Source organism: Acomys russatus, chromosome 4 (assembly GCF_903995435.1).
Source record: "Acomys russatus chromosome 4, mAcoRus1.1, whole genome shotgun sequence".
NCBI classification, from domain to species: Eukaryota; Metazoa; Chordata; class Mammalia; order Rodentia; family Muridae; genus Acomys; species Acomys russatus.
In genome coordinates, this window is record NC_067140.1 from 28,200,710 (window position 1) to 28,219,868 (window position 19,159).

Below are 19,159 nucleotides of genomic sequence, written 5' to 3' on the forward strand. Positions count from 1 at the left end.
ACACAAAATATACAGAACAAAGAAAAAATATTAAATGTGGCTAGGGAAAAGGGCCAAGTAACATATAATGGCAAATGTATCAGAATTATACCAAATTCTCAGCAGAGACTATAAAAGCCAGAAGGGCCTGGATAGAGGTCCTGCAAACCCTAAGAGACCACAGATGCCAGGCCAGACTACTATACCCAGAAAATTTATCAATAACCATTGATGGAAAAAACAAGATTTTCTGTGACAAAAACAAATAAAAACAGTACCTATCTACAAATCTGGCTTTACAGAAATTACTAGAAGGAAAACTCCACCCCAAAGGAACAAGCTCCAACCAACATTACATGGGAAATAGATAACTACACCATTGCAAAAACACAACAACACAAACTCTCTACTGTAACCAACATAAAAGTCAAGGGACTTAACAGTCACTGGTCATTAATATCTTTCAACATCAATGGTCTCAATTCTCCAATAAACAGATACAGACTAGCTGAATGGATGCATAAACAAGATCCAACATTCTTCTGCATTCAAGTAACATATCTCATCCACAAGGACAGACATTACCTCAGGGTAAAAGGCTGGAAAAAGATATTCCAAGCAAAGGGACACAAGAAGCAAGCTGCTGTAGCCATTTTAATATCTAATAAGATAGACTTTCAACCAAAATTAATCAAAAGAGATGAGGATGGACACTTCATACTCATCAAAGGTAAAGTCAACAAAGATGACATCACAATTCTGAACATCTATGCTCCCAATACAAGGACACCCACATTTGTAAAAGGACTATTAATAAAGCTTAAACCACACATCCATCCCCACATATTAATAGTGGGAGACTTCAATACCCCACGTTCACCAAGGGATAGGTCATAGCAACAGAAACTAAACTGAGAAATAAAGATACTAACCAATGTCATGAATCAAGTGGATCTAACAGATATTTACAGAACTTTTCACCCAAACACAAAAGGATTATACCTTCTTCTCAGTACCCGATGGAACCTTCTCCAAAATTGATCACAGAGTAGGTCACAAAGCAAGCCTCAACAGATACAAGAAGATTGAAATAATACCTTGTATTCTATCAGGTCACCATGGTCTAAGGCTGGACTTCAACAACAATAGATATAACAAAAAGCCTACACACATGGAAACTAAACAACTCTCTACTTAATGACACCTGAGTCAAGGAAGAAAAAAAGAAAGAAGTTATGAACTTCCTGAAATTCAATTAAAATGAAGGGACAACATACCCAAATTTGTGAGACACATTGAAAGTAGTGCTTAGAGGAAACTTCATAGCATTAAGTGCCTTTATAAAGAAATTGGAAACATCCCATATATGCAACTTAATGACACATCTGGAGGCCCTAGAAAAAAAGAAACAGAAACACCCAATAGGGGTAGACATCTGGAAATAATCAAACTCAGGGCTGAAATCAATAAATTAGAAACAAAGAGAACAATTTAAAGAATCAACAAAACCAGGAGCTGGTTCTTTGAGAAAATCAACAAGATAGACAAATGGTTAGCCAAAATAACTAAAAGGCAGAGAGACAGTATCCAAATCAACAAAATCAGAAACGAAAAGGGAGACATAACAACAGATACTGAAGAAATACAAGGAACCAAAAGATCCTACTTCAAAGGCATATATACCACAAATTTTAAAATCTAAGGGAAATAGACAATTTTCTTGATCAATTCCACTTGCCAAAATTGAATCGAGATTAGATAAACAAACTAAATTTTACTGTTTCCCCTACAGAAATAGAAGCAGTCATTAATAGTCTCCCAACATTAACAACAACAACAAAAAAGCCCGGACTTAGATGGTTTCAGCGCAGAATTCTACCAGACCTTCAAAGAAGAGCTAATACCAATACTCTTCAAACTACTCCAAAAGATAGAAATGGATGGAACATTACCAAACTCATTCTATGAGGTCACAGTCACTTTGATACCTTAATCTCATAAAGACCCAACAAAGAAAGAGAATTTCAGACCAATTTCTCTCATCAAAGAACACATCAAAGATATCATTCACTATGACCAGGTAGGCTTCATTCAAGGCATGCAGGGACGGCTTAATATATGTAAATCCATCAATGTAATCCACCATATAAACAAACTGAAAGAAAAAAACCACATGATCATCTCTTTAGATGTAGAAAAAGCATTTGACAAAATCCAACACCCATTCATGCTTAAAATCTTGGAGAGACCAGGGATACAAGGCACATATCTAAACATAATAATGGCTATATACAGCAAGCTAATAGGCAAAATCAAACTAAATGGAGAGATATTCAAGAAAATTCCTCTAAAATCGGGGACCAGTCAAGGCTGCCCATTTTCTCCATATTTCTTCAATATAGTTCTTAAAGTTCTAGATAGGGCAATAACACAACAAAAGGAGATCAAGGGGATCCAAACATGAAAGGAGGAAATCAAATTATCACTATTTGCAGATGATATGATAGTGTACATAAGTAAACCCCAATATTACGCCAGAGAACTACTACAGCTGATAAACACCTTCAGCAAATTGGCTGGATACAAAATTAACTCAAAAAAGTCAGTAGCCTTCTTATATACAAATGGAAATCCTACAGAGGAAGAAATTAGGGAAAGCTCACCCTTCACGATAGCCACAAGCAATATAAAGTATCTAGGAGTAACTCTAACCAAGCAAGTGAAGGACTTGTTTGAAAAAACTTCACATCTCTGAGGAAGGAGATGGATGATGACATCATGCACCAGGAGAATTAACATAGTAAAAATGGCCGTCTTACCAAAAGCAATTTACAGACTCAATGCAATCCTTATCAAAACACCCACACAATTTTTTAAAGACATTGAAAGATCAATTCTCAACTTCATATGGAAAACCCAAAAAACCCAGAATAGCTAAAACAATTCCGTACAATAAAAGATCTTCTGGAGAAATCTCTTTACCTGTTCTCAAGGTGTACTATAGAACAACAGTAATTGTATCAGCATGGTACTGGCACAGCAATAGGCTGGTTGATCAATGGAACCGAATTGAAGACCCAGAAATAAATCTACATACATATAGACACTTGATTTTTGGCAAAGAAGCCAAATCTATTCAATGGAAAAAAGATAGCATCTTCAACAAATGGTGCTGGTCTAACTGGATGGCTACATGTAGAAAAATGCAAGTAGACCCATATTCATCACCATGCAAGAACCTCAAATCCAAGTGGATTAAAGACTTCAACATAAACCAGAGACACTAAATTGATGAGAAGAAAAAGTAGGGAGGAACCTGGACTCATTGGCACAGGAGACAACTTCCTGAACAGAACTCCAACAGCCCAAGACTTAAGGTCAACAATTAATAAGTGGACCTCATGAGGCTGAGAAGCTTCTGTAAGGCAGAAGACATTGTCAACAGAACAAAGTGACAGCCTACAGACTGAGAAACGATTGTCACTAACCTTACATCTGACAAAGGTCTAATAATATTCAAAATATATAAAGAGCTCAAGAAATTAAACACCACCAAACCAAATAACCCAATTAAGAAATGGGGCTTAGAGCTAAACAGAGAATTCTCAACAGAGGAACATCGAATGACTGAGAAACACTTAAAGAAATGCTCAACCTCCTTAATCATCAGAGAAATGCAAATCAAAACTACTCTGAGATTCCATCTTACATCCATCAGAATGGCCAAGATCAAAAACTCAAGTGACAGCACATGCTGGCAAGGATGTAGAGAAAGGGGAACACTCCTTAGTTGCTAGAGAGTGCAGACTAGTACAGCCACTTTGGAAATCAATCTAGTGCTTTCTCAGAAAATTGGGTATAGGGCTACCTAAAGTCCCAGGTAGTCCACTCCTTGGAATATACCCAGAGGGTGCTTCACCACCCACCAAGGTCATATGCTAAACCATGTTCACAGAAGCCTTATTCATAATAGCCAGAACCTAGAAACAATCAAAATGTCCCTCAGTTGAAGAATGGATAAAGAAACTGGGTACTTTTACACTATGGAATACTACTCAGCTATTAAAATTAAGGAAATCCTGAAATTTGCAGGCAAATGGATGGAACTAGATATGATCATCCTGAGTGAGTTAACCCAGACCCAGAGAGACTCACATGGTATATACTCACTTATAATTGGACACTAGCCCAAAAAGGATGTCCTATGAAAGTGTTCACTTACCAGGAGATTGGGATAGATGTGGGGACTTCCTATTGGGACTCTAGGTGAGAGAAGTATGGTAGAATGGGGAAATTGAAGTATCCAGAGGGTCCTATAAACTTACAAGGAGGACAGCATGATGGGCAGATCTGGACCCAGGGAGTCTGCTCAAACTACTGCACTAACCAAGGACAATACATGCAGTAAATATTGAACACCTACTCAGATCTAGCCAAAGGAGAGGACATTCTCCACAGTTGTGTGGAGAGCAGGGAAGAACTCTGACATGAACTTTGGTGCCCCATATTTGACCACTTCCCCTTGGTGGGGAGGCCTGGGACCACTCACAGAAAGAATAGGAAGGTTACCAAGATGAGACTTCATAGGCTGTGACCATATGGTGGGGGAGGAGTGCCCTTCTGTCACAGACCTAGGGGAGGGAAATAGGGTGAAAGAAGGATGGAGAGAGGAATGGGAGGAGACAAGCAAGGGGATAAAAATTGAGATGTAATCTTCATAAATTATTTAAAAAGAAAAGAGAAAAAAGGAAAGTAAAGGTGAAATGGGTCAGGAGCTCAAGGATGCTAATTCAAAATCTAATTTCTATATATTTAGCTTGTATAAACATGTTTTCTTTAGCTCAAATGAGTGCCCCTGGGACGTTAACAGGAACACACATGCCACTCACTGGAGATGAATTGTGGAGCTAGAGTGGAAGATTGTATCAGCAGTGAGTGAGGTCAGAGAAGTGGCCTGAAGATTACAGTGTGCACCTTGTAAATACTTTCTGGGTATAAAATTGACTGACTATTGGCTAAAACTGTCATAAAGCTGCTCTCCAGGGACATTTAAGGGGACAGTGTGCCTTGTTTTGTCATTGACTATTCTCAAGGCTCCCATCCTCATTTGTCCTAATTTATTAAAAATTCTTTTATGAATTAAAAAAAACCTGATATGGACAAAATAAAAAAAGAAGAAAAACTATTTTCCTACTATGAAGTCTGATGTAAATTTTATATTTTGGACACAATTTGACAATCTATATTGAATGAGAAAATACGGATACTTATCATCTCAACATTCTATTCTTTAAAACTGGTTCCATAGAAATTAAAGTCACGGTACATAAGGGCATATTCCACTGTTTTAGTCATAATAACAGAAAGGAACAAATTTTCAGATAGTGAAATAAGTGGTAATAAATAAATAGATGGAATGCAAAATATATTAAATATAAAATGCCCACTTAAAAAAGAATAATAATAATTACTCCAAAAAGAATGTTCAGCAATACACAAATAGGCATAAAATTATACATAAAATTATATGATACACATACATATTATAAATGATTTATATGACAAAATATGAAAGAATATATTTGTTTGAAAATATGATTTATATTTGCACTATTGATGTAGTCATTTGGCCCAAATTCAGGAGTGTGGTACCTGATTACTAGTCCTGAATGACGATAGCTTCACACATTGACTCCATCTCTTTAGCACTAGTCTGAATTTTGGAATGATTCCACCTGAACAATTGCCTTTATGCTTGTAAGAATTCTTATTGATCAATTTTTCAGAAAAAGAAAACAAAGTACTACTTTTTAATTTTGTTGGGATTTTTCAACTGAATACTTGGAATATCCTATGAAAACTAGTCTTGATTTTCAACACAGAAATCTGAAATCTTTTGTCTGGCAACATTTCTTGAAGTAGTCAACAAATATTAAATATTCATGCTGAGGCTACATGGGTGAATTCTGTTGAAGACCATGACTATTTAATAAAAAAGTTGTGATTTGTGTCTTACACCAAAAAATAAAAAATAAATAGAATAATGAAATGCCCCTTGAAACATTGTAGCTCTTAGGAATACTAGCCTGTAGGTATAATTGAACTCAGCTTGTCTGAAGAATGAAAATACTCTTAATCTGTATTCCATCATGCTTACCTAGGTTTATCATTTCAGATTCTGAAAACCAAACTACATGAACACTGATACAGACAAACATTCTAAGGAAAGAACAAAGTCTGCGAATATTTTATATACACGATGACAACCATCCTGTCACTGTATCTTCAATGGTAATTTCCCTCTAATTATATTCATTGGGACCTTATTTGTAATTCTGAAGGTAGGCTATGCATCTCCAGAGATGCCTAAAGGACAATAACTATAGATTTACAGAAGCATAACCAATGAGAAAAATGCCATGAATGAACAACCTGAGGGCAAATCACTGAATAATAAAGTCCAGTCTGGCCATAGAAGTATATATACAAGCTCAGATATGATAATCATGGTGAGTATGTAATTTAATCTGAACCTGCTTGGTTAATAGTTGATCTTATAACCAGAATTTGAAGATTATTAGTTTCAGAACTAGTTTCCAAAGGTTTAATTCAAACGTAGAGATTTCCCTTAAGAAGAAAAAACCTTTAAGTTTATACATAGTTTTAAAGGCCATTTGGTAGACTGTGTATGAGTACAGAGATGGGGAAATACAAAAGTGGTGGTAGTTTATTTTATGTCTTTGAAATGCTTCAGAGAAAAGTCACTAAAATGGACCTAGCAGTCACTAGTTCATGACACATATTGATACAAATTTCATGACTTAGACATGAACTCTGGTGCCCCATATTTGACCACCTCCTCTTGGTGTGGAGGCCTTATGGCACTCAAAGAAAGAATAAGCAGGCTATCAAGATGAGACTTGATAGCCTATGACCATATAGTGGGGGAGGGGGTGCCCCTCAGTCATAGGCCTAGGGCAGGGGAATAGAGTGAAAGTGGGACGGAGGGAGGAATGGGAGGATATAAGTGATGGGATAACAGTTGAGTTGTAATCTGAATAAATTAATAAAAAGAAAAAGTTCACACAGGCAAAATACATTCAGCTATAAACTGATAAGAAAAATATGACTAGATTTTAAAACAATTGCTTACAAATCTAACAACCTAAACTCTAAGTCTCCACTTGAATATGCTTTATGTATAAAAATGTCTACAAAGAAACCTAAAATACATATAATCAAATGGAATATAGTCATATTTTAGAAGCATCAATACCAATGTTTGCTTTCTTTTAAGACTTTGTTTTGTTTTATTTATATAAAATTGAAAAGTAATAATTACATGTATTCCACTGATGTTTGAATAAATTTCTACACATTGAAATTGTCACTGTAAGTAAGCCAATAATACACTTATCATCTCAGATGATTTATTAAAGTTATTTTTATGGTTAGAAAAATTAAGATCTATTTTTTCTGATTTTTATACCTACAAAGAGTAGCTAATGTTGTAGACTATTGTATTGGCCATGGGTCTCTGAAGAAACAGAAGTGGCAGAATGAATATATTAGAAGTGGATTTATTGAAGTGACTTACAGGTTGTGGTCTATGTAGCCTAATATTAGCTGTCTTCCAATGAACAGTACAAGAATCTGGGTAATTGTTCATCTGGTCTTCAGTCTACATGAAATCCCAAAGAAAAGGCTTTCATGATATTCAAAGAATATCTCTGCAGTAGACTTGGGCAATCAGGCAAAAAGCAAAAGCTTTCTTCTGTGTCTTTTTATGCAGGTTGGTACAGAAGGTGTAGCTGAGATTTGGGGTGGTTCTATCACCCCTTATAATTCAATCAAGAAAATCCTTGACAGTTGCGATCATCTGCTTGGGTTTTAGTTGATTCCAGATGTAGTTAAGATAAAAACCAAGATTGGCCATCCCAACTATAATGCAGAATTATTCTTCCTACATATTAAAATCGCAGTCTTTCACATTATTCTTTATATTCCAGGTTCTAGTAAGCATTATCGTTTGCTTTTGTAAGTCTATTAGACATCCCACACAAGTGAAAAATGCATTACCTGTCTTTTTGTGCCTGAGATATGAGATATTATTCAGTACACAACTTTATATACAATATAACGATTGACAATGTATCTTTCCTCCCTGAATAGTATGTCACTGTATTGTCCTTATCTATTCCTCTATGGCTAGAAATTTCAGTGTTTTGGTATGCTGATCATTAAAATAACATAACAGTAAATATGGTTATTTGAAATAGTTTTCACATTTTTATCTGTCAAAATTAACAGAGGTAGAACTTCTTGATGATAAGAGTGTGTGAATGTGGGAGACCTGGTGGCACTCAGAGGAAGGACAGCAGGTAGCCAAGAAGAGACTTGATACCCTATGAGAATATACAGGGGGAGGTAATCCCCCCCAGGAACAGTCATAGGGGAGGGGAATAATGGGAAAATGGGGGGGGAGGAATGGGAGGATACAAGGGATGGGATAAACATTGAGATGTAACAAGAATAAATTAATAAAAAAAAAAGAGTGTGTGAATGTTTAAAAAATTATATCTCCACATGAGATTTTACATACATGTGAGTGTAGATGTCCATGGAATACAGAGGATGGTGTTGTGACATGGTACTGTGAACTGAACTCAACTTGGCTCATCTCCATCAATGTTTTTAATCTCCAAACTTATTTCCTTAATAACTATATGAGTTAATAGCCCTAGGAAGAGTGAAGAATTTTTTTCCACACTATCACCAATACTTATTTTATTTGTGTTTGATTTGTATAATTTATGTAGTATTTTGTTATTTTTTATTTTTGTATGTTTATAAGTAGTCTATTATGGATATGTGACAGGTCTTTGTACATTCTGTTATTTTTGTATGTTTATAAGTAGTCTACTATGGATATCTGACTGCTCTTGAATTTACAATACTCTTGTTTCAGTCTCCCAAATGCTGGAATAACAGGCTCATACTGTAAAGCCCAGACCTTTTCCCTCTTGACAACAACTATTCTAACAGATGTGACATGACATATCCTTTTAGCTCTCATTTCCACGTTTCTGATGATTAGTAATATGATGAAACATACTCGGGCCATTTGCAAGTCTTCTAATAATATCTGATGAGAATGGATCCATTTGAGGTTTGCTGTTTATTGGGTTTTGTTGTTGTTGTTGATTTTCTTTTTCTTTTTTCATTCTTTTATTTTTGAGATTATAATCACATTTATCTTTTCCTTTTTCTCCATCCAAACAAACTCACATATCCCTCCTTGCCATTTTTCAAATTTATGACATTTTTTGTTAATTGTTTTCATTTTTGATACTGGCACTCATTAGGATGATTTTGAACTCACCGTTCCCCTGCTTCCACTTCTCAGGTGCCTGGATTTGCAACATAGCCTACCATTTACAGCTAGTTTGCTTGGTTTTGCTTGTATACTACTTAGGATTGAACTAGGGCCACACGCATGCTGGGAAAGCACTCTATCATAGAACTATGTCCATGTGAGTTTTATTTGCCTAAAATAAGAAAATAAAATCATGTTACTTTTTAAATGGATGAAATTCCTAGTATATGTAGTAAATTAAGCTGTAAAAGAATAATGACAATAGTAAAAACACATAGTTTCTACATTAATTGAATTTATCATATGTGCTCTGGAAAGAAAGGAAACTACATCATAGCTGAGAGGGATTCTGTGTCCAAAATGACATGCATCTAATAACTGAGAAAATTTTCTAGTGATGGCCCACTTAGTACATGGCATGATTTTTCTTTGATTCACCTTCTTCCTTGCAGGGAATCATGAAGTGAGCCTGGCCTATCTGTCCTGAGAGGCATGTGTTTTTCAGTGGCTCCTAGGCAAAATGTGCCTTCCAGTTACTGAGAGACTGATGCACTCCCTCAGGCAGTCAAGTGCTCAGGCCACTTTGTGTTTCACTGTGTGCTCCCTCAGAAGTCAAGGAACCATCGGAAGCTTGATAGGACAAATGATTTTAGATATTAATCTTGTTTACCCTGTGTGGCTTTCAAAGAGTCACTGTATGCTGCAACTACAACTATATTGGTCCTGAAAGTTGCCATTACATTTTTGTTTCTGATAAAGGTATACAAGTTTTGATTGCTATCAATGAAATTGCCACAGCCTCACTTTTTCTCTGGCCCCTCCCAACCTACCTGATGGAATTCTTCATGACCGTATCAGGGGACCTTGGCTAAGTAAGCACAGGAGTTTACATAACCTCCTTTTTGTGATCACTGAGACTGGATGCACTGGAATTTTGTAGTTTGTTGTTGTTGCTGTGGCGGGGGGGTTCTATCAGGTTCAGCGTATCTACTTTTATGTTGAGGTCTTTGATCCACTTGAGGGACTTGAGTTTCATGCAGGGTGATAGATATGGATCTATTTGCATTCTTCTACAAGCACACATCTAGTTAGGTAGGCACCATTTATGGAAGATGCTTTTTCCCCCCACAGTATATTTCTGACTTCTTTATCAAAAACCAGGTGTCTGTAGGTGTGTGGATTTGTGTCTTTGATTTCCATTCAATTCCATTGATCAACCTGTTTTTATGCCAACACCATGTGGTTTTTTTTTTTTTTTTTTTTTTTTTTTTTTTTTTTTTTTTTTTTACCACTCTAGCTCTAGAATACAGCTTAAAATCAGGAATGGCGATACTCCAGAAGTGCTTTAGTGTATGGAACTTTTTTTTTTTTTTTTTTTAGTTATACTGTGTGTTTTTTTTTTTTTCCATGTGAGGTTGAGTATTGTTTTTTTCAAGGTCTGTAGAATTTTGTTGAAATGTTGATGGGACTTGCATTGACTCCATGGATTTCTTTTGGTAAGATAGCCATTTTTACTATTAATCCTAACAATTCATGAGCATGGGAAATCTTTCCATCTTCTGTTACCTTCTTCAGTTTCTTTCCTCAAATACTTGAAGTTATTGTCAGACAAGGCTTTCTCTTGCTTAGTCAGAGTTATCCCAAAGTATTTTATGTTATCTTTAGCTATTGTGAAGAGCTATGTTTCCTTGATGTTTTTATCAGTCCCTTTGTTATTTGTATATAGAAAGGCTACTAATTTTATTTTTTTGCTACTCTTATATTCAGCCATTCATTAAAGGTATTTATTAGTGGTAGGTGTTCCCTGGTAGAATTTTGGGGGGGGGGTCAGTTATATAAAGGATCATATCATCATCAAATAACCATACTTTGTCTATTTCCTTTCCAAACCATATCCCCTTGGTCTCCAGCTGCCTTAATTCTCCTACTATAATTCAAGTACCATGTTGAGTAGCTATGGAGAGAGTGGACATTTTGTCTTGTCCCTGATTTTAATGGAATTGCTTAGAGTTTCTTTCCATTTAATTGATGTTGGCTATCAGCTTGCTGTTAATTTCTTGTGTGTAGGTATGTCCATTTATTTCCTAATTTCTCCAAGACTTTCATCATAAAGGAGTGTTGGATTTGTTTAAAGGCTTTCTCAGCTAATGAGATGATATTGTGTGTTTTTTTTTTCATTTTGTTTATATGGTGGGTTAAATTGACTGACTTTTGTATGTTGAACCTTCCCTGAATCTCTGGGATGAAGAATCCTTGGCCACGATCTTTTTGATGTGTTGTTGAATTCAGTTGAGAGTATTTTACTGAGTATTTTTGTATCAATGTTAATGAGGGAAATTGATCTGTAATTCTCTTTTTTGTTTAGTCTTTGTGTGGTTTGGGTATTAGGGTGATTGTGACCTCATAAAATGAATTTGGCAATGTTTCTTCTCTTTCCATTTTTGTGGAATAATTTGAGGAATGTTGGCTCTTCTTTGAATGTCTGGTAGCATTCTGCTGTAAAAACCATCTGGCCCCAGGCTTTTTTCCCCCTTCTTTTTTTTTCTTCTTTTGTTGGGAGAATTTTGATGACTGCCTCTATTTCCTTATGGGTTATATGTCTATTTAAGTTGTCTATCTAATTTTGAATTAAGCTGGTGACAGTTTCTATCATGACAACTATCTATTTCTCTTTAATTTTCCCACTTTTTAAATAGCACAGGTTTTTAATATCACCTAATGGTTCTTTCCCTTTCCTCAATATCTGTTGTGATGTTCCCCCTTTTCTTTCTGATTTTTTAATTTAGATATTTCCTTTGTATCTTTAATTATTTTGGATAAGGGTTTGTCTATCCTGTTGACTTTCTCATAGAACCAACTCTTTGTTTCATTGATTCTTTATATTGTTCTCTTTTTTTCTATTTTATTGATTTCAGCCCTCACTCTGATCATTTCTCATCTACTATTGACATCCTTGGCCACCAGGGAAATATAAATCAAAACCACTTTAAGTGGTGGTTGGCTCCGGCTCTTTTGCTTCCTCTTGAGATCCTTTTTCTCCTACTGGATTGCCTTGTCTGCTTTTAAAGATGAGGGCTTATTGTAACTTGCCCTGCCATGTTTGGTTGATATGCCTGTAAGGCCTGATCTTTTTTGAAGGGAAATGTAGGAAAAGTATATCTGGGGGGCAGAGGGTTGGGGGGCTGTCCTGAGAGGAGTGGGAAACTGCAGTCAGAATGTAATATATAAGAGAAGAAAAGAAAAAGCTATCGCATCTTAGATCTCTAGCCATGTTCCTTCTACACTGCTTCATCTACTACTAAGGTTCCTCTCAATAACAGGCATTAGGATTATAGATGATAAAACCATATTGTATCTGGAGGATGGATGATGCAAAACAGCTGTAAATTGAGAAAAAACTTTTTTTTTGAAAAAAACTTTTTAAAATTGAAAAGAAGGATAAGTAAAATCTATAATTAAAATATTCAACTGAACTACAACATTTAGTAAAAATGCTCTTTATTTTGATCATGTTTCTTCTATTGATTTCTTTAATAACATGAATAATGACAATTACCTATTATTTGAAAAATAAAAAAACAATCTGTGGTAACTACTGAGGGACAATAAAAGCAGGTTCATAACTTGGCATAACATGTTTTTCAAATAATAGCTATTTTGTCATCAGAAACTGTGTCTGGTGTTATCTTCAACCAGATCTCATATACCAAAACTATTCATATCTTTAGCTAATCACAATATCTTGTAGTATCAAAGTACATGAAATAAAAAATGTATAGACATTGACCCAGGAATTAAAAGAATCCAGAAACAGTGTGAAGGTATTAAAATTCTGCCATTCAGATAAAATAACAAATAATTATACTAGAAATAGTCCCTTCTTCAAAAAATTTATCTAGGTATTGCTCTCATTATTTTCTCATGAATGTAGACTATCATAAATTTCAAAATATCAGTTAGTTGACTGCTTAGGAAATAGTAGATCCAATTTCTATCACCCATTTAAAATTAATTAAAAATAGTTACAAAATTAGCTTAGTATATGCTAATTATATATATAGTACACAAAAATATTTGTCTTTTATTATTTATCTTTAGGTAATTGTCTATTAGATTAATTCTAACCTTGATGAAAAATTGATTCTGCTCTTCAGTGGCTTTGCATAAAGAAAACCACACCTAAAGAATCCCCTGGGCATACTGTATTATCTTTTATTAGAGTGTATTGCCTGTTTGTAGCTTTGGAATTAGTATGTGTTCAGTAAGAAAACATTCTTAATCTTTCCATAGTTAATCTTTTACACCAAAGTTTTTCCATACAATTTTTCATCTCTGAATTTCTCAGAGTGTATATTAAAGGATTCAACATGGGGGTAATGACCGTATAAACTACAGTCAAGGATTTATCAATAGGAAAGTTAGAGACAGGCCTAATATACATGAAAATACAGGGAACGAAAAAGAGGACAACCACTATGATGTGGGAGCTGCAGGTGGACAGGGCTTTGTGTCTCCCTTCCTCACTGTGAGTCTTAAGAGAATTTAGGATGATCCCATAGGAGACTAGGAGAAGGATAAAGACCACCATACAAATTGCTCCACCATTGGCAACCACAGTAAGGCCAATTAGGTAAGTGTCAGTACATGCTAATCCCAGTAATGGATACATGTCACAGATAAAGTGATCAATGATATTGGGGCCACAAAAAGGGAGGTTGTAAACAAAGATAACTTGAACCAAAGAGTGGGCAAAACCTCCAGCACAGGCCACCACCAAGAGGAGAACGCAAACCTGATGATTCATGACGGTCATATAATGCAGGGGTTTACAGATGGCCACATAGCGATCATAGGCCATAAATACCAGAAGGAAGACCTCGGCACCACCAAATAAGTGTTCCACAAATAGCTGGCCCATGCAAGCTGAAAGGGAAATTGTTCTTATGTTGCAAATTAAGTCCATGATCAATTTGGGTGAGAAGGCAGTGGAATAAACAACATCCATGAGTGACAGACAGGCAAGAAAGAAGTACATCGGGGAGCCCAAGGAAGGGCTGGCAATCACTGTCCCCACAATGAGCAGGTTGCCCACCATTGTCACAATGTAGATGAGCAAAAACATGAGGAACAAGGCTTTTCTCCCAGCAGGATCCTGAGTGAGGCCCAGCAGGATAAATTCTGTCACATTGTTGTTCTGTCCCATTTAATCTGTCCCAACGGATCAGGAGTGGATTCAGAGACCAGCACCCAGGATAACACCCGCCATGAAGTTTTAAGCATAGCCGAGCATCATTTTACTGTGGACAGCATTCTCCTTCTCATTTTCTAGATGAGCTTCCCAAGCGATTTTTAATAAGCATCTAATAAACTCCTCTTCCACGAAGCATCATTGACTTGCTGATAACAATTTTCCCCTGTAGGTGGTTTTGTTGAGCCCACAATTACCAGGCTTGCTGGCAAGACCTAAGTGAATCTCTGGACCTAAGAGCAAACAGAAGTTCCAAAGTTTCTAATATGCTCAGACTTCTTATTTAAAAATACTATTTTTTTAAAAACGGATGTCAGCAACGACAAAAGAAGCATGTTAATTTAAGAAATTGACACACCTGATTAAAAATAAATCTGAAATACATCAACTAACATAAAGTTTGCTTTATGTTAGTTGGATGTTATTCTGTGGAGACTACCTTTACAATACTGTTTATGAAAACCCAAAATAGCTCTGCTGCAGGGAACATCTCAAAGCTATGATCCTGTATCTTTACACTCTCTCCTAAACATCTCAAATGACTTTTTCTTTTTATATTTTATATTACATTTCAAGGAATTTAACCTTAAACTGCATCAAAAAGTTTAATAGAGTACTTAAATTGGAGGACATATCATTCTAAATGATTGATCGCTATACTCACATGAACTCTGGTGCCCCTTTTCTGACCACGTCCCCTGGATGGGGAGGCCTGGTGGCACTCAGAGGAAGGATAGCGAGTTACCAAGAAGAGACTCGATATTCTAAGAGCATATATAGGGGGAGGAGGTCTCCCTCAGTCACAGACATAGGGGAGGGAAGAAGGGTGGAAGTGGGAGGGAGGGAAGAATGGGAGGAAACGGGAAGGGCTAACAATCAAGATTAATATGAATAAAATAATAAAATGAAAAAATGCATTACTTTACTTGAAGGATTGGCATTGTTCTAAAAAGTGTATTTAATAAACAATATGGTCATTAAAGTATAATTGTAATTTAAAGTAATAATTTTATGAATCTTCGTTATTGCAGAGAATGTCTCTATGAGTATGTCCCAATAACTTTGATTGCATCATATTAAGATTTACAAATAAAAGTCCACATCAAGTTCCCTGAGCACAATATACAGTTCTCTACATTTTAGTATATTCTATAATAAAAATACATTAACTAATACAGCCCAAATAATATTTCTTTTAAGAAATCATGTAAAATATAATACTCATAAAAGAAGTGATAAATGAGTTTCCTCTATTGTGACACATGAACTAACATGTAATACTTATCATTTGACCTTGTAGAAATTAAACAATAACCATGTAATAACACTGAACACAAAATAAGATGCACCTTCCAGTTAACCCTATTGTTATACCTTATAGTTTTATCTTTTTTTTTTATTCAGAAATAACCAATGGAACTATTAATCCGTGGCTCTGTTCAGTAATATTCCAAGAATATTTTAGTAACTTTAAGTCTTTGTTTCAATAATTGATTTCTTGAATTTGACTTTGATCCAGAAATCATTCTTATCTATAGAAAAGGTTACTGCACTAAACAAATCTATGAAGACATTTATAAACAGGTGCAGAACTCCTTGATATAATTCCAATACTTACTCTATAAAGTAGCTGAATATTCTTACCCTCTGTGAAAATATTTTTATAGACAATAGTGTTTGCAGCAGTATGTAAAAATTGGCCTAATTAAAGAATTAACTTTTAAGCCTATATTGGGTGGAACATATAAAAATTAAATTAAATAACACATTAAACACTACATTTAGGAACATAGATTTTTTTCTTTCATTCCACCACTATAACTTTGCTGTAAGGATTGACCGTAACATCCATCACTGAACTTAACTACTAATGTTCTACCCTAACAAAGAAAAGTCTGAAATTCAACCTCTTTCAAAACAGACACAAGATTTTTCTTCAATACAATCAGACCTCTTCAGGCATTTTCTCATTCCAAAAGTGCTTTTAAAGTCTTTTCTACTTAAGACAACACCTTTTTTGTCTCCATTATCTCATTTCAACAAATTAAGGCATTCCAAACCTTTTATAAGCAGTGATGGACACACCCCCCCCCCACACACACACACAGAGAGAGAGAGAGAGAGAGAGAGAGAGAGAGAGAGAGAGAGAGAGAGAGAGAGAGAGAGAGAGAACACAAAACAAAACCATTTATATTTCAAGGGCTAAATACGAACTGAGGCACTCTCAGCTTGGGTATAACTGAGTGTTCGGAATCGGAAAAGTAATCTTTCCTTTAACATGTGTGGTGGCCACACCACCACGAGTCCAATGGACGGGAGAGACAGGGCAGCACAGGATAGCAGTTAGAACATTTGGAACAAATGCAAATTAAGAAATCAATCACTCTTTGGCTGCTTTCTTCCCTTGAAAAGCCTCTAGAGAATAAATGAGCTGGATCTTGGCAAGAAAGAGTAGCTGACTACCCCACAGGATACAGAAATTATCATGTGAAAAATCCTGATGAATAATGTTTACAATTCTATGAGCTACACAATATGAAATAACTGAATATGATAAGGAATTTTTTAAAAATCAGATCAAAGAAGGAAGAAGTCACAGATGATTTTCCCACCAATACTCTAGCAAAACAGAGGCTTACTGTGATGGCCAGGTGCTCTCTGCCCAAGTATCTCAGAGGGACAGAGGCTGGAAGCTTGCAACTTCAGTGTATTTTAGTCTATGTTCCAATTCTTGGAGCACTGTTGAGAGAGCTCTTTATTTTTTCAGGAGTGAAACATTGGATTAGTGCCTCAAATGGAGGGATGGATCTGTAGGATTAGTAGCTGTGGGGAGAGTGAGAGCTAGTAGTTGCTGTCATTGTTGCTGCTTTTTAAGACTGTGTTCCCCAATAAGCTAACCAGCTCCAGTGGATAGCCACACACACAGGAGTATGTAGACAGCCTTAATTGCACTCAGTGGGTTTTAAAATAAATGAATGGGGACACATTGTTGTGTGCATGTGAAATGAGGGTGGATCTTGAAAAGAAGTGAAAGAAGAGGGTAAATGTGAACAAAATACAATGAACACAATTCTCAAAGACTTAATAAAAAATTTAAAAAGAAAATTGCATTGAATATATTAGCATATATAATATTGAAAGAAAATTTCTGCATACCTAAGAATGAAATAATCCATTTTCCTTGGAGTCATTCACTCCTTTGGCTCTTACTATATCCTGCCTCCTCTTCTACTTAGCTCTCTGAGCCCTGAGGGGAGGAGTTTGATGAAGATGTCCATATGGACTGAGTTCTCCAAAGTCTCATTATCAAATTGGTCCCTACGTTAGCTCTCCTCTACTGCAAAAGGAATCTTCTCTGATGATGGCTAAATAAGGTACTGATCTATTAAGACATCAGGAGTCATTTTATTGCTATGATTTCCCATAGACTTTTTTCATCTCTGAATTTCTCAGGGCATATATTGAAGGATTCAAAATAGGAGTAATAATTGTATAAAAGCCATAATGGATTTATTAATAGGAAAGTTGTAAATAAGTCTAACACATGAAAATACAGGGAACAAAAAAGAGGACAACCACAGTGATGTGGCAGCTGCAGGTGGACAGGGCTTTGTGCCTCCCTTCCTGACTGTGGGTCTTAAGAGACCTTAAGATGATTCCATAGGAGATTTTGAGAATGATAAAAACTAAAATACATATTGCTCCATCATTGGCAACCACAGTGAGCTGAATAAAGTATGTATCAGTGCATGTAAGTCCTAATAATGAGTACATGTCACAGATAAAATGGTCAATGACATTTGCACCACAGAAGGGAAAGTTGTATACAAAGAGGAGTTGAGCCATAGAATGTTCAAGGCCTCCAGCCCAGGACACCACCAGTAGGAGGAAGTGGTTTATAGATGGCCACATAATGATCATAGGCCATCACCACCAGAAGGAAGACCTCAGCACCACCAAGTATGTGCTCTAAAAAGAGTTAAGTTATGCAAGATGGGAAGGAAATTCTTTCTATCACACAGCAAGTCTACTATCAACGTCTGTGAAATGGTAGAAGAATAAACAGCACCCAGAAGTGACAAATAGGCAAGGAAGAAGTACATTGCAGTCCCTAAGGAGGAGTGAGCAATCACTGCCCCCATGATGAACAAGTTACCCACTATTGTCACAACGTAGATGAGTAAAAGCATGACAAACAATGCTCTTTTTCCAGGAGGATCCTGAGTGAGACCAAGGAGAACAAACTCTGCAACATTGTTTCTTTGTCCCACTGACTCTTTTAAAAGTCTTGTGTTACTGATTAAATCTCTTGAACAGATCCTGCCATGAAGTTGTGATCATGACAATGAGTTCACTATGGCATGAAGCACACCATCATTATTCATGCTGTGGATGAACCTGCAGTATATCTTTAATAACCATTTTTAGTTCTTCTTTTTATGAGCCCAGCACACCTGTTAACTCCTTCCTCTAAAAGTATTTTGTTGAGTTTAGGAATATAAATTCATATGCCAAGCTGCCTACAAATATAATGTCTTATGTCAAGTGGGTAGTTT

The 19,159-nt window shown here is 35.9% G+C and overlaps 1 protein-coding gene and 1 pseudogene across 1 annotated transcript; both read right to left on the reverse strand.

Annotated features, from left to right (window-relative positions):
• Window positions 1–6,359: 6,359 nt before the first annotated feature.
• On the reverse strand, window positions 6,360–14,558 carry LOC127187849 (olfactory receptor 4A5-like). The gene is made up of 2 exons (XM_051144059.1): window positions 13,645–14,558; window positions 6,360–6,396 (listed from the first exon to the last, which is right to left on the reverse strand). Exons 1-2 carry the CDS (start codon window positions 14,556–14,558, stop codon window positions 6,360–6,362), a joined length of 951 nt encoding a protein of 316 aa, XP_051000016.1.
• A 3,456-nt stretch (window positions 14,559–18,014) lies between these two features.
• LOC127188385 (olfactory receptor 4A8-like) lies at window positions 18,015–18,868 on the reverse strand (annotated as a pseudogene).
• Between the last annotated feature and the right edge of the window lie 291 nt (window positions 18,869–19,159).

Coding starts and splice junctions, on each gene's coding strand:
- LOC127187849 (XM_051144059.1), bottom strand. CDS start 14,558: ATGGGACAGAACAACAATGTGACAGAATTTATCCTGCTGGGCCTCACT. Junction 6,397..13,644: donor CTTTGGTGTAAAAGATTAAC/TATGGAAAGATT, acceptor GTTCATTCATGG/CATTTTTCTCATTGGTTATG.